Source organism: Lonchura striata, chromosome 4, assembly GCF_046129695.1.
Source record: "Lonchura striata isolate bLonStr1 chromosome 4, bLonStr1.mat, whole genome shotgun sequence".
NCBI classification, from domain to species: Eukaryota; Metazoa; Chordata; class Aves; order Passeriformes; family Estrildidae; genus Lonchura; species Lonchura striata.
The window spans coordinates 9487382-9501479 of record NC_134606.1 but is presented as its reverse complement, the minus strand read 5'-3'; the positions used below and the strand labels follow the sequence as shown (position 1 = coordinate 9501479).

At 37.3% G+C, this 14098-nt stretch overlaps 1 protein-coding gene across 2 annotated transcripts in view; it reads right to left on the bottom strand.

Moving 5' to 3' along the window:
* The window catches only part of HTT (huntingtin), a 78092-nt gene that overhangs the window by 55415 nt on the left and 8579 nt on the right, over positions 1–14098 (bottom strand). Inside the window, exons 4-14 of one of the 2 annotated variants that reach the window (XM_021550734.3) lie at positions 12703–12762; positions 10701–10780; positions 10151–10289; positions 9777–9918; positions 8181–8359; positions 7614–7818; positions 6675–6722; positions 3388–3468; positions 2687–3051; positions 748–871; positions 358–476 (exon numbers count right to left, since the gene is read on the bottom strand). In XM_021550734.3, the coding sequence (XP_021406409.2) occupies positions 358–476; positions 748–871; positions 2687–3051; positions 3388–3468; positions 6675–6722; positions 7614–7818; positions 8181–8359; positions 9777–9918; positions 10151–10289; positions 10701–10780; positions 12703–12762 (1542 nt within the window). The remainder of the gene's footprint in view (positions 1–357; positions 477–747; positions 872–2686; positions 3052–3387; positions 3469–6674; positions 6723–7613; positions 7819–8180; positions 8360–9776; positions 9919–10150; positions 10290–10700; positions 10781–12702; positions 12763–14098) is intronic. The other variant, XM_021550735.3, reaches the window with a different exon arrangement.

Genomic DNA, 14098 nt, shown 5'->3' with positions numbered 1-14098 from the left:
TTACCTACACAGGTAGCAATCAGCACAAAATATTTCAAGTAAGAAAGTATCAGTGTAGGCTACTAATGTACAAACAAATAGGTTTTGTGTTCTCAGTAGGGTGTTCTGATATGGCTTTGCTGGTGATGATTGCATTTAAGATATCACACTTACATATTCATTTTATATTAAATGAAATTCAGGCTGTAACTCAGATTCCCTACCAACCTGAGTTCTTTGACCTATAATGAGGCACATCACATATACATGCTTCCCACATTTACCACGAGAATTTACTTCATCCTAACTGTCATTTAAATTTTTTTTTAAACTTAATTGTTTTGAACTTTAAAACTGACCACTGTGATTACTTCTCACCTTGTTCTCGTGATCACCAGCATCGGCTGCCTCTTCTTTGGATGTAAATCGATCCACACTGCTATCAGAGGGCTGCCTACTATGGCTCGTGGTTTTCAGCAGGTGAGACTGTTGAAGAGCTTTAGAAAAGGCAATTCATGAAATCTCACTTCAGATGCAAACTAAAAGCAGTTTAATTAAACTTAATTATACAAACATGAAAAACAAATTACCAGTGATCAAAACAAGTGATTGATCCCAAGTGTTGAAATATATTCCTGATTTCACATATCTAGTTATTTGTTTTTCATATCCATCACATGAGTCTTCACTCCCTTCAAGTGCAGATGCACCTGAACACCTGTCTAATGATGCCACCTGTCTGGCCCACCCCTGTATTTATCAACATACCAAGAGAAGAATTTCTGAAGGACTCTGAAGAATCATCTTGGAGAATATTTGTAGCTTCATCTTCCTCATCCTGTAGCTGCCCAATTTGCATTCCAGAATACTGTCCTTCAGCACCCTCCAAAACCTACACAGTGCAAGGATAGGACTTAAAATAATATCTCTTCACAGAGAGTACTAAATTTGAAACATGCAGTGTTAGTAATCTAGAAAGAGTCTGAAAGCAAATGTGAGCTGATAAATATTAGTGCCCAGCTGCATGTAAGCCCCAAAGCACTTCCCCTCCTCCTGCAGCTCTGGGGCTATTGGAGGCCACAGTTTCATCTGAGAGTCTCTCAGATGCACTATGAACTTGGCTACCAACAGGAACAAAGTAAAACAGTCCATTGCTCCCCTTGCTCCCTCATCACAAATGTTTCTTCTCAGCAGTTACAAATCACAACCAACACCTTTCCAGACACAAACTGAACTTGGCCCTTGCAGTTAAACTCCGCCATAACCTCACTTGTCCTAGATATGTGAAGTCAAACTGAGAACACACTGTGTAGGACAAGAAAGGACAAATAAGTTTAAAGTATTTTAATTTCTTCATTCAAAGCCAGAGACTACTAAAATGGACTCATCTGGATGAGAGTTTGACCCTTGGAACCAAGGCAATATATAGGCAGTAGTTATATGGAAAAATAACCATAAAAATCAGGCAAAATGATCAATAACAGTAAAGTAAAAAAAAAAAACAAATTTCACTAATTTTTCAGAAAACAGGACCCTTCTTCAGTTACTTCCTGTCTTTAAAAGCACCTGGAAATTGTTAATTAAAAAGCTTGTGTGTCAGTAACTTGGACAACCACTTAGTCTGTCAATTATGAAAGGATAATTTTACATGTAATTACTGCTTGTAAACAGTATGCCAACTGACAAGACTTTGCATAAACACATTGTGCCAATAAACACACCTAGTCAATAAATGCCTGCTCCCTTTGGCCTCTGAATTGCCTTTGTTTAATTCAGAGAGCAATTATCATCACTCCTTTGGTTCTTGAATCTTTACACTTGCAGATGTATTTGCTTAGCATGATTATACACTTACTATTTTTTGTAGTGCCAAGAGACTATTACTCTTCCAAATTACAATCAAAAAAATAAAGCCAAAAGCTTGATAATGTTTGAAAAAGTCTTAAGAAGTTCTAAATTTTCGCCCTTTTGAATTTTCTGTTCTGGCTCCCAATAATTGTATTTTTGCTGGTTTTATTACAACCTCACAATACACTTACCCAAGAGAGACAAACATCCTAAAATAGATATACTGTATGCACATTTCAGGTGTTTATTAGATATGTAACTGCTACATTTGTAAATCATGCAGTATTTGCCCATTATAGGGGAAATCCTTAAGATGGAATAAAAAGGAAAAAAAAAAAAAAAAAAAAAAAAAAAAAAAAAAAAAAGATGAGTTGTACTTGCCAAGTGTAAAAGCACAGGCAGAAGGCAGTGTGAAGCATTGTGCCCCAAAAATGTATCTTTAACATTCCAAATAAACTGTTCACCCTTTAACACTTCCATTAACCCTCCTGCACCAAAACAATTATTAATATATCTATACAAAATTGTGGATATACTACTAAGAGGATATATTTATGTCAAGGCTTTGATATTGCCACTCTTTCAGTGAGTGAAATCTGTAATGCCTTCATATGACCTACCCAGAGAACACACTGATTACAGCTTTGCAGTTTTTAATTATTGCTGAAGTGTTAAAAGGAGGTCAAGCTCTCCAATGGAGGTGTGAGCTGCTGACCTTTCCACTGTTACTAGCTGAGGATTGAAAAGTAGAAGACGAGTAAGGAGACGAGTCCAAGTCTGGGCCCTCCATGGAAGAGCTCTGAGATATGTCGGGCCCCTCAGTAGAAGGAGATCCCCCCTCTGCCCGCTGCACACTTACAATTTCAGAACTGTCTGAAGGGGTTACAGCAGAGTCTGGACCTTCTGTAGTAGTCTGAGAGCTATCACTAATTGGTGAGGAAGCCTGTGTGCCATCATTCAAATCCATAGTGGCATCTGACTGAACAGCACTGATCTGGCTGGAGCTTCGACTGAGCACTTCATCATCCTCCCCTTCAGCAGCTGTACTTGTCAGATCACAGCTTGCCAGGTCCACAGAGTCTGACTGCAGTGTGTGCTGTGAACGGGGCTGCTCTGTGATGATGTCGTGTCCCGCGGGATCAGCAGCTGAGCTCCCCACCGACCCCGCTGTCGACACACCTGATGAGGAAGCCAGTTCACTGGTTATCTCACCCTTCACAGAAGCTGCAAAACACAGGCATTTATGAGTCAATCCAGTGTTTGAACTTGGGTTTCACTCTCGACATGAAAACACAGGCTAAACCACGTCATAAACTAGGCTAAAGAAAGTGTGTAATGAAACAGTTAAACTGTAGGCAGGAAAATAGGCATCTTATAAAGGAATGCAGTCAACTTCATTAAGCTTTACATTCAGCAGTATTTATGGTTTCAGTTTTGTTTACCATGCCTTTTGAATGCCCATACGCTTATTCACCACCATAACACATCACTTGCACGTTTTGCAGAGAGCAATAACAGAATGTATTTGCTGGCAGCACTGCTAAAGAGAAAAGCATGTACCTGCAAATGATGCAGCACTGACATCAGATCGGGTTTCAGAGTCATCATCCAAGCCTTCTTCTTCACCAAGAAGTACTTTACCTGAGAAGTGATATAAGAAAAACCTTTAATTTTCAAAAATTATGGTCAGTTTGAAATGCTGAACAGTTGAAGTCAGATGTGAAACCTATTTTTTAAAAAGTTTATCCAAATAATTTTTCATAGCTATGATAGATAACGGACAAAAGGAAGAAGGGAATGAATAAAGTGTACATCCAGTCCCTCACTAATTCATCAAGAAAAAAACAGGCAGCAGTGACAGGGAAACAGAATTAAGTAATTTTATTTACCAGTGCAACTATTCAGGAAACTACCTACAACCTTATTACTTTTAGTTTACTTTTGTGGACTACATTTAGGATCCCACTAATTTCATCAAGTATGTGCTATTTTTAAGGACTTGATACCTAGCATCTTGATGTCTGCCCTCAACTCTGAGGGGCATTAATGCACCTCAAGTAATAGCATAAAAAACTTCCTCCTCCTTAAGGATACAAGAATTATGAAAGGCTGCTCAGAACTCCAAATATAACAGTACATAAAAAGCCCATGGGGAAGAGCAGTGCAGACTTAGAAGCACAAGACAACACAGATGGACAAGGTAATGAACCATGGACAACCATGGAGAGCTAAGGATTACTAAGGCAAAAAGTCTTCAGAGATGCTTTTGCCAGAAGAAACTTGAGAACCACTTCTAACATAACCCAACCACAACAGAGTCCTCTTACTCACAGAGGATTATCTACTTAAATTACAGGCAGTGGAAAGAGAAAGATACCTGCAGATGCACATTGCCTGGAAGGCAACCAAGGACACAACTGCACTGAAAAGTCTGTCCACAGGACAGCATGTGGAATGCAGAGGGAGCTGCTAAGCTCATCCTTCTACACATTGCAAGTCCCTTGCTGAGACAGAGGGATTCACAGTAAGTGCTGTGAGAAGGACCATTCTGCTTAAACTACCAAGCTGCACTGGTAGTTTAAGATTCATAATGCAAGAAACTAGTTTGGAAATCTCTGGGTGAATACCTTTGTACCTTATTGAAGTTAACTGGGGGTAAAAAAAAAAATAAAACACTTTTGTATTAATTTCTTTTTCTCTACTGCTTTGATACATAGCAGTACCACTGTAGAATTACCTTCCTCTGAAAAGCATGATTTATGATACTCTAACCTGTAAGTAAGGCAGAAAAGCAAACATGGCATTTCCATGCTCCTTCTATGTAAAATGTAAGTAATTGAGAACTACACACTCCTATGAATGAATGAGCAAAACCCTGCTATGAGTTCCCAACAAAAAGCACAAAATATAATATATTCTTCTCTATTATTTTTCTCATTTATAGCCATTGTACTGAAACAAACCATGATGTTTTGCTTTCCATGGCTGACCATCTCTAAAAGTAAGTGAAAGAATAAGAACACTGAGAAACAGTCATTAGACACATTAGTATGCTTAAATGTATCAGATGAGTATATAATACACAGAGCAGGATACTTTCCCTCTATTTGATAAGAAAAAATCCAGTTAAGTTGCTTTCAAAACACAGGCTTTTATTTCAAAAGGAGTTTTCAGCCTTTTTTGCAAATAATCTTCTGAAGTAGAAACATAAACGAACCAATGCAGGCCAGCTGCTCAGAACTGAAGCTGATCTGATGCAGGAAAATTACAAAGATGTGAAACAGAAATTTCTGTAGATCAGCCTCACTTTACACCCCTACACACAAAGGAGCATTACAGCTTGAGAAGTCCCATCCATTGTCCACTACTCTGTATGACTGCAAAATGACTTCAAGGAGGAAGTGGGACTAGGCTTGGATTTTCCCTCCTTTCTACAACAGGAAATGAACAATTCATAATTTAAAAAAGAACCTGTACAAAGTACAAAATTGTGAAGGCATTTCTTCAAATTGTTTATGCCATTGTTTAGACCACAAAATCTTCATACCATAATCTTGAAAAAGGATGAAAGCTGATGACTCATACGTGTTTTCTTACCAAGTGAAAGATTAGTATTTTAACAAGTACTTTAATTGAAATTACACTATTATTAATACTTCAAAGTTACACTGAAGACTACCAACAAGACAAAGAATCTAAATGATAATTTACCATTTTTGATTTACATGTGATATGCATTGTTATTCTGATTTTTTATTCTGTCTCACCTTTGGATGCTGCAGCAATATCTACTTTCAGACACCCACTCTTTCAATATGTCCTTTCTAAACTAGAAAAGATACCTGCATCTGTAAACACTACTTCATTCAGCTTTAACCACTACTTTACATTTTGGCATACTCTTAAAGCATACAGATAAAGTTATTTAAGCATTATGAGATTCCTTGCACATGAAAATTGAAGAACATATCTGGAGAAAGTATAAGCTGTAATAGTGCTTCAAGTTTATATAACCTCATTTAGTTTTAAACTATTTTTCCTTGAAGTTTTTCTCTTCAGCATTGCACATCTCTTGCTTACTAATGCTTGCAGTGACTACACCACACTCAAAGTTTCACTGCAGTTTGCTCACCTAATGCAGGTGATGAAAGTGTTAAACAGCTGTACTTAAACTGATTCTGTCATAGGGATATGACCGGTTTAAATCAAAGTGTAAACATACAACTAAATATAAAGTACTTCCATGCACAAACAGGGAAAAGAATACTTCAGAACAAACAGTATTCTTTAAAATCCTGCTAAATGAACTACCTATTGAAGAAAGAAAATCTACACAGGCAAAACAAAAATGTATAGAATTAATCATCAAGAACAGAAAAAGAAATAAAAAGCATCATATTGAAGTATGCAAACATACACATGCATTAGTGAATTACAGAGAAAAAAAGAGGGCTAATAAAACCAGGAAAGTTAATTATTTTGCAAGTTATATTAATGGTGTAATTATTACCATGAAAAAGAAGGATGCCCTGTTCAGAGAGATAATTTTTCCATTTGCTCTTAAGAAGTTAAAACTGCATCACAATCATCAACATAACTTTGCCAATGAGCTACAGTAAAAGTAAAATTCTATTATTTTAAATTATTTTAGAATATCTTGATTACAATATCAGAAATTGCATCAGAATTTTTTCACTATTTATAATGATTAAGCTTAGCTGATAACACAGGAAATTGTGAATGAAGACCCAAGTTCAGCAAGACAATGAAGTGGGGAGGGGGAAAAAAACAACCCCAAAAATATCGGGAAGGAATGCAATTAAAGATTTGTTTTCAAAAATAATCACCTTTATGCTTTCTTGCAAGAACAGGGCTGCATGAAGACCCCCCTCCAGCTGCAAATCACAGAAAGTAACACATCAGGGCAAAGACAGAGCTAATGAAATCATGAAGGAATTCTAATAGCCACAAGTGGGAAAAAAGAAAAAGACCAACCAAACAAAATAAAACCAAAAACCCACAAAAACAAAACAAAAATAAACCAAAGCCAGGAAAAAATAGCAAACTTGTTGCTTTTGAAGTCCATGGTTTTTTGATCATTCGACACCAAATTTCTTTTACTATTCTGTGCCACTTGTGTGTAGTTTGCTTTCAAAAATGTGTTCTAAACTTCCCTGCTTTGATTGCTTCCAGCTAATAATTTATATTCCAGAAGCAGCAATATTGGCTGACCCATTATTTCCATACAGACTCCTTACAAAATCCAATCAGAGACTGATTCTTTTGAAACAGGTATGTAGAAGTTAAAGAGAATTTCAAGAACATGCGCGCCACAGACAAGAAAGCTGATAGCTGATTTTAACAGTTAAGGATAAGCTTAAGTCATGCTTTAATTTCATGCTGGTTTTGGTATTCAGCAAGGAGCTCTCAGTTAATACAAACTCTGATTAGATCTGCTTTTATGAATCACAGTTGTCAGATGACTGGTAAGTACATTCATTTTGTGAGATAAAAAAAAGCATATTCAACTTGCTTTGTGTAACAAAAAAAAAAATTATCAACACAAACTATAAAAAAAACACCTCTAAAGCTTGCCATTAATCAATGAATGTATACCCACTTAAAAGAAGGAGGGAAAGAACTTCTACTGAGCCTGGGGAAAAAAAGAATGCCATGCATAGCTTCATACATTTCACTTAACCTTCATGCTTTTACTAACACTGAGAACTAGAGCTGATGATGTATGCTCATTTCCTTTTACTCCAACTACCAAAAGCAGAGCTTACCTATAAGTTCCACTATGCTGCCACTGCGGCTCCTGCTGGCAGGTTCATCTTTGGATACACTGACCTGAGCAATGCCCCCGCAGGCGGTCAGGGCATGGAGCAGTTCAGGGGGGGGTGTTCTAAAGAGCTGCTGGAGCAATTCTAAAGCTCCAGTCACAACATTATGGTCCTGATGCTGGGTATAGTGCAGAGTCAGTTCATAAACCTGAAAGCCAGCAGAGTACAGGAGTAAGTCTCTATGAAGACAGAACATATTATGTGTCTTACCCTATACAACATCAAATTTCAGCAATGAATTAAGATTAACTGGTGCTCGGTATGTATGATCTTCACCACAACCTTCCAAGGGGGAAATGTCAACCAATTCTAGCCACTTAACTGCCTTTTTGGTAGAGGTCTGGTCATTACTTATCAATAATTTCACTCCCTGGATCAACTATCATTTATCAAGATAAATAAGAATTTGAGATTTCACAGTGTTCACTATCAGACTAATGCTAGATCACTATTTATTTATTTCCCTCCCAATTAGTACTCTTCAGGTAAGGGTTATTATTCATATTTTACCTGTATAAGTTGTTCTGGTGAAGGTGAAATCTCTGTTTCTTTCCTTGTTACACCAAAACTGCCTTTCAGGCTGGTATCTTTTACTTGTTGTTGCAATAAAGGTATGAGATACCTTAGCGTAAGTAAAACACCCAGAATTAAAAGAGTAGGACGATCATCTTCTACAGGAACCAACAAGCCTGAGGGGAGAAACAAAGTGGCCAGATAACTTACTGACAGTGGTTAGTTTCAACACAAACAATGTTATTTCATGTAGCCTATAAAATAGCTTCTTTAAATTAAAAAAACCCAACAAAACAGAGCAACCAAAACCTAGCAACAATTTAAGAGTGTTTTCCAAATGTAGAAACATTTGAAAATATATATTTTATACTACTGATAATCAATTAAGCAGCATGGGAGAATGATCAGAGGACCCTGCCTCACCTTCCCTGTTTCCACATTTTGCTCCATAAAACCACAAAATTTTATTTTTTTAATAGCTGATGATTTCATCAAATGATCAAGACTCTCTTGCTCCTCTCACCTGCCTTCTCTCTCCACTTGACAGCTTACTTCCAAGTGTAATTCCCTTGCTCACAGATGCACTACTATCCTAATGAAAGGTATTTGCACTTTGCCCTGTTTTGGGAACTTTTTTCCATATATCTACCTGCTAATCATAATCAACCCCAAAGCATATTAAAAATTAATATAAGTTATGGAAGAAAACACAACCTTCTATCCAGGGAGGAGGTAAAAAAAAAAAACAAACAGAATCAATTCTTGGCATTCCCATTTGTGTTTCGTGTTGCTACATCATTGCCAAGGACATTACAATACATCACTTTAGAGGGATCAAAGTCACATTGTAGCATTTGAATTTTTCACACTTCTTGAAAGCAGCAAGGCTAACATAATAACACCTTATGTATCTGTTGGTCTCCCTTATCTCTCCTTTTGCAAGACAGTCTACATAGTAAAGAACCTCTTGCCAATGACTAATCCGAGGCAAGTTTCCACTGAAAGCCAGAGACGCCTCTCGCCGTGACTTGCAAAACAGCCTGCAGACCATTCAAACTTCCCAGCAGAAGAAATAAGGAAGCAATACCTGATACAAAATTGTGCACTTTAAATAAAAAACCCCTAAAAATTTCTGCTTTAAGTTATAACATTCTATGTGGTGGTCCTTCTAAAAAAGGTCACAGAGTATGTGACCATGGCCTAGAGCACAGCAGGGTACCCTCCCCCTCAGACCTGCTGCACTAGCAACCAACTGATGGACTATGCAAGTCTTCAGACTCCTGATGCTGTGCAAGCTGACCCAGAATCCTTAGATCTCTTTTTCCAGCAACCTACTTGCTTCCTAAGCCTCAGCTACTTCTTTTCAATACTACTTACTAGCACTGCAGCATAGAGAGAGAGACAAACAGCTTTAGAAGTATCTTTCTCTAACTTAACACCAGCTAGATAAAGTATCAGCAGTGTAACTGGTAGCCAAATTATCCTTCCTTTACCTGAAAACCTTTCAGATATGCAAAGTGATACATATTCTTACATGGAAAAACACGTAATGTTACTTATACATAAAGCAATTTTTTTTTCCCTGAATCTTACCTAAAAGCACATTCAATAGCCAGGCATAAAAATACTGTGTTCTTCGTGAATGTTGACAGATGCTTACTGCTGATCCTGCTGCTGTTCGACGGATAGTGGGGGAACTGGATTTAAGATTAGCTATGAAAGCCTTCAACAAAACCTAAAAACAAATACACCTTAATTAACTTTTTATCAGAAATGAACTAAGAAGCCAGTAAATGTATTTTTCATTTATCCAAAGCATTATTTCGTGCACATCAAGCAAAGCCAACTACTGCCTTATTTCACACATGCAGCTGAACACTGCTTTCTGCACCATCTGATTCGTAATGCTGGTAACTCACCATGCTTTGGGTTATAACAGGGAGCACTAATAGGATAAAGAAAGGTACCTTAATCTCATTGTCATTTGCAAAATTGCCGAAGGCTGCCATGATTTTGGGTATTGCTGCAGCCAGCGTCTCTTGTACCGATTCTTCAGGTCTCTTACTTATCCGTGTTAGGCAGGGCAAAAGGTTCACCAAATACGGCCTAAGTATGGCACAGGAGGAAAACTGATTTGAGATCAGCACAACTGTACCCTTCAAAGTATTTTCATACTCTAGTTCTGTGGTATTACTAAATCATACAAAAGTAATGTACCTGTTAGCTACACAGAACATAGGAAAAAAAAGGAAGAATCTTCAGAATACAAGAGAAGAATACACTTAAAAAATCCGAGTCATTATCTTTACAAGTTTTTCCCCCCTACACTAACGTATAGCATAGAACAAAAACACTATTAAAAAAACACACTGATTAAATAAATTCAGAGAGAATAATGTGATAGCAATTCCTCCAACCTCCTAATAACATACTTAGAACTTCCAAACAGCAACATTCTTTTAACATCTGTATCTCTTTAAAGGTTCTTTGTAAAGTTTATTATTAGACTGTGTTTACCTGCACTTTTGAGGCCGAACTAGGTGGGCAAGCTCAGCAAATCTCCAGAGTGCAGCACGCAGACTTCTTGAAGCACCATTCTAGACAGAGTATATAACTATCACATTTCATCATGCAAAACCATTCCCTACAAAAAACTGCCTTTAACATACAATAATGTATATTTTACTTAAACAGATAAAACTACAAGGTGTCTGGAAATCATAAGTTTCCTTTAGCCAAAAGGAAGCCAAGTCAGTTCAATGACTACCTTTATTTTTATAGATGGCATTTCTGAGTAATCTAAAACTAATAACAAGGAACACCACAAAAGAAAAGGAGGTGTCTGAGATCTCTGCTCTGCTGAAGTCTGCTTAAAATACCACAGAGAAAGATATCAGCCAAGAAAGAAACACTGATGATATGAGAGTCTGAAAATCACTGGAACACTTGCAGAGATATAAATAAAGCATAAAATTGACACCAGTGAAGATATGCAAATAAACAATATTCATGTTCTGAGTGCACCAAAGGAAATATCAACATACTGATCTGTAGCAGTCATAATGGATTGACAGCTGAAGTTTAGTTTCTATTTGCCTGGACTGACACCTTCCATTGTGCACCTGACTTCAACCAGAATGCCCTTACATTAGTGTCTAGGGATGTAGTACAATTCCCTAATGTTGGAAATAAAGAAAACTGTGGAAGTCAACAGATGCCTAGGAAGGTGTCTACCTAATGTAGTTCAAACCCAACCAAAATGCTTCTCAAATTGAGTCCCCTGAAGACAAAGTTGAGATGTTTAAAAACTGTCATTTCCTTATTGCTTTCTTCAGCTGGTATATCAAAGGCTTGCAGCCTTGTTAGCATGACAAGTAAAAAATACTTGCATCTGGCTTACAAAACATGCATTTCTCAGGTTCACAGCCAAACAACAGATTCTGGCATGGCTTCTGAAGTGATCCTGATGCACAAACAAAATTCAGTCTCCTGTTGCACATGCTACCTCTCTCTCACTTGTCAAAAATCCAAGAGCACCCTTCAAGAAGTATATGCCAACTGAATGACAAAATGTTTCCTCCTACACCTGGTTATAAATGTGCAGAAACTTCAGAGCAATTTGTATGTTGGTTGTTTTCTGTTAATTAGGTGATGTTCCATACCCTCAAAAATATTGCATGACATTAAGGTACAGCAGTACAGTAAGATATCCATACACGGCCCTACATCTAACAGAGGAAAAGCTATGCACATTGGTTTTGTGACTAATCTTCTAGAGCTCTATTATTCCCCCCAAAAATGGAAAAACCCAGCATCATGACTGTTTGACAAGTAATACCTCTATTTTCTCTCCATACAAGCCTGACCGCATGTTTATAGATGCAAGAGACACAATTTCAGTGATACTGTCCTAAACATTGCATTTCTCTTCTGCAGTTACAAACTTCAAAAGGGCTATTACTAAATTTCTTCCCATGGACAAAACTGTATTGTACTTTGATAGCTATAGAGATCCTTCAGTATTTTCCCCTATGCCTCAGTAAGAAGTTGTAAGTACACATCATACATTCATAAAGTAGTAGTTGTATCAGGTTACTTCAAGATTTAATTCTCCATGAGGTTGTGTCAATTAAGAATGCCACTGTCCTCCATCTACTTTTCATCATCCATTTGGTTTGAGTTATTCTTTCCAGCTTAGTCAGTGGAGCAAACATCATGAATTATTCCTTTGGGTGAGGAATCACTAGGGTTAACTCAGACTGCCTTGCAAACCAAATACTCACACATTTTCTGCCAGATAAACTTTAAGGAGTAGTTAAATCAAAACAATGGGGGACAGAAGTGAGGAATTCAGTAGAATAATACTTTAAAACAGTCACAAATCCTTCTAAAAATGAAGATTTGACCTTGATCTTAAAAGACAAACTACTAATTTACACTAATGCTACGTTCCAATATACTAGAACACATACTAAATAGCACATTTCAGAAGAAATAACATGAAAGAAAAATCACTCACCTTTTTAATCTCTTTATAGAGTTCTAACTGTAACCTGGGAAGATTGGAATCCATCAAAGCCTAAAATAAAATGCATTGAGAACATACTGTATCAGAGGAGAGATGCTTTACAGGAAAAATGTTACACTTGCAGTAAAACAGCTTCAAGCAGGCACAGAATTATCTAATGGTCCCTGTATTTGATGGATAACTAAGGAAGTGATAAATACTGAGAAGAGACATCTTTATCCTGCAAACAAATGTGGACAAACTCCACAAACTCTAACAGTTATTTGCAGTAAATACTGACTGTTTTACTGACTCTACCTGCAAAAGGCCATATGGGATCAGCCTACAAGCAGAGTTGACCTCTGGTGCTTTCTGGCAAACACCAGAACCGGTACTCGTGAACAGAACATTAAAACACAAGAATAGCATTCACAAGCAGCAAAAAGGTATTTGCTGCTATACTCCCCCACTGTCAAGTAGGCTCCTACTATTTCTCAAACTGAAGCTGTATTTGTACCATTACTTTTAAACAGCCCCTGAAAATCCTTTGTTTCATGAATCAGCCTATTTTCTGCATCCAGCTAGTACACACTCCACAAGCAGTTCTGCATACCAGAAGTGTCACGTCCCAGGATCCAATCAAGCATACAGCAACAGAGTTCTAATCTGCAGCCTGGCTAAAACCCAGTGTATATGAAATGAAAGTAAGCACAGAGAAGTAGTAATTTTCTGTTCACCCCAACTTGATCATCCTCTACCTTCAAAGTATTAGAGAATAAGAAGATCTGAAAATAAAATCTCTTCATACAGAACAATTTGTATATATATGGTTACCCTTCCTCCTCCATTTTCCTTAGTGTGTACTACAATTTATGACTATTTCCATCAGCTCCTCCTCCTATGAGATGAGACCCTCATACAATCTGAAAGTGCCAACATTGTGAATTCATATAGTGCTATATTGAGAAGTATTTAATTTTTTATTCCTTGCCCAATAATTTCTCCATCTCTAATTTTCTAACTGCCTTTCTGGCCAGCCATTAAACTCATATCTTCACAGGATTACTCATCATGACTACAAAATCTGATGGCACCCACTGAGCTAGAAGTCACAACTGCTTCAGCAAAGTGAGTAGAGTGCCTGTGGTTCCTCCAGAGCATGATTCCCCCAGCCTAAAATTGTATGCTCCAAAACTCCATTCACCCCAATTACACCTGTTACAATACAATGGCATTGCCTTCCCCAGAAAAACCTTACCTGGGTTATATCTTGGTATTAACATAAGCACCCCAACTACAGACTGCAGGCGCCAGACAAGAGCAGGTAGGATTTACTTTACAAAATTTAGTTTTTATGTGAAGTTCACTGCACCTATATATATATATATATATATATATATATATATAT